The sequence below is a fragment of the Anopheles bellator genome, unplaced genomic scaffold (genome assembly GCF_943735745.2).
Source record: "Anopheles bellator unplaced genomic scaffold, idAnoBellAS_SP24_06.2 scaffold03085_ctg1, whole genome shotgun sequence".
Lineage (NCBI taxonomy): Eukaryota > Metazoa > Arthropoda > Insecta > Diptera > Culicidae > Anopheles > Anopheles bellator.
The window spans coordinates 1-1,020 of record NW_026687207.1 but is presented as its reverse complement, the minus strand read 5'-3'; the positions used below and the strand labels follow the sequence as shown (position 1 = coordinate 1,020).

At 51.0% G+C, this 1,020-nt stretch overlaps 1 protein-coding gene across 1 annotated transcript; it reads right to left on the bottom strand.

Annotated features, from left to right (window-relative positions):
- Positions 1 to 3: 3 nt before the first annotated feature.
- LOC131214862 (glutamate receptor ionotropic, delta-2-like) lies at positions 4 to 1,011 on the bottom strand (the record flags this gene model as incomplete). The annotated part of the gene is made up of 2 exons (XM_058209190.1): positions 4 to 628; positions 722 to 1,011. Coding segments are annotated over 2 exons (915 nt in total), but the record flags the coding sequence as incomplete, so codon positions are not given.
- Positions 1,012 to 1,020: the final 9 nt, after the last annotated feature.

The following is a 1,020-nucleotide window of genomic DNA, read 5'->3' as shown; positions in this document are numbered from 1 at the left end:
CGTCGTCTGTATCTTCGTTGAGGGGGACTGAATCATGGCGACAATGTTGGCCGAGTAGCTGGCGTACAGAAACATCAGCAGCACCAGACAGATCAGGAGTAAACACCGTGAGGCAGCCCTTTTCGGCTCGATGAACGATCCCTGCTGGCAGGTGGTTCCGAATGAGTTGAGCACCGTGTCCGACAGGCCGAACGAATCCTGGGCTGCCAGTGGCTCTGGCCGTCCGGTGTATCGTTGTTCGCAGCGAAGCACTAACGCCATCAAGAGTGCAGACAAGACGATGAAGCTTATGGTGCTGTACCAAACGTACCGTTCGAATGGCAAAACGAAGACGTTGTCCGTGTAGGAGAGTTTCGGTGCCCGAAACAAGAAGCTTGCCTTCGTAGCGACAATCATTGCAATGTAATCGATGACCGGAATCCGATCTGGTGTGAAGAACAGCGGGGTTGCCCCGATATCGGCTCTGTCAGCCTGCAGTTCGCCGATCATACCTGTGAAGAGGCCTGCAGTGGTGTTGCGATAGCCCCAAGTATCAACGACGTAGAAATGTATGGACGCATTAAGGTGAAAGCCAACCGCTTTCGTTATCAGATAGGAAACACGTGACAATCCATCCAGATGTTTGTTGCTAAGAAGAACACATACGAGATTAACCCTCAGGATACGCCCTTTCACAACTCGAAGTTAGTTATGTATCGTAAAGTTTCAAAACTTATCTCACCTATAATCGTTCAAATGGTTCAACGATTCGTTATGCATAAGAACCATGGCAGCGCGGAGCTGGAATTGGTTGAAATTCCTTCGCCTAACGTACGTCACGGCACGTGGCGCTGCGATAACGACACCTTTCGCCGGATCCCAAGGACCAACCGTTTCGACGGTGATTGGACCGGTCCGAGATAAGCGATACTGCTGCCGCACCAAATGCTGGCCAGTGGAGGGATCGGTGCAGAAATAGTACACCTCATTGCTAACCAACAACGGCAGATCGTCCAAGGTCGAATACTCGGAACAGTTTTT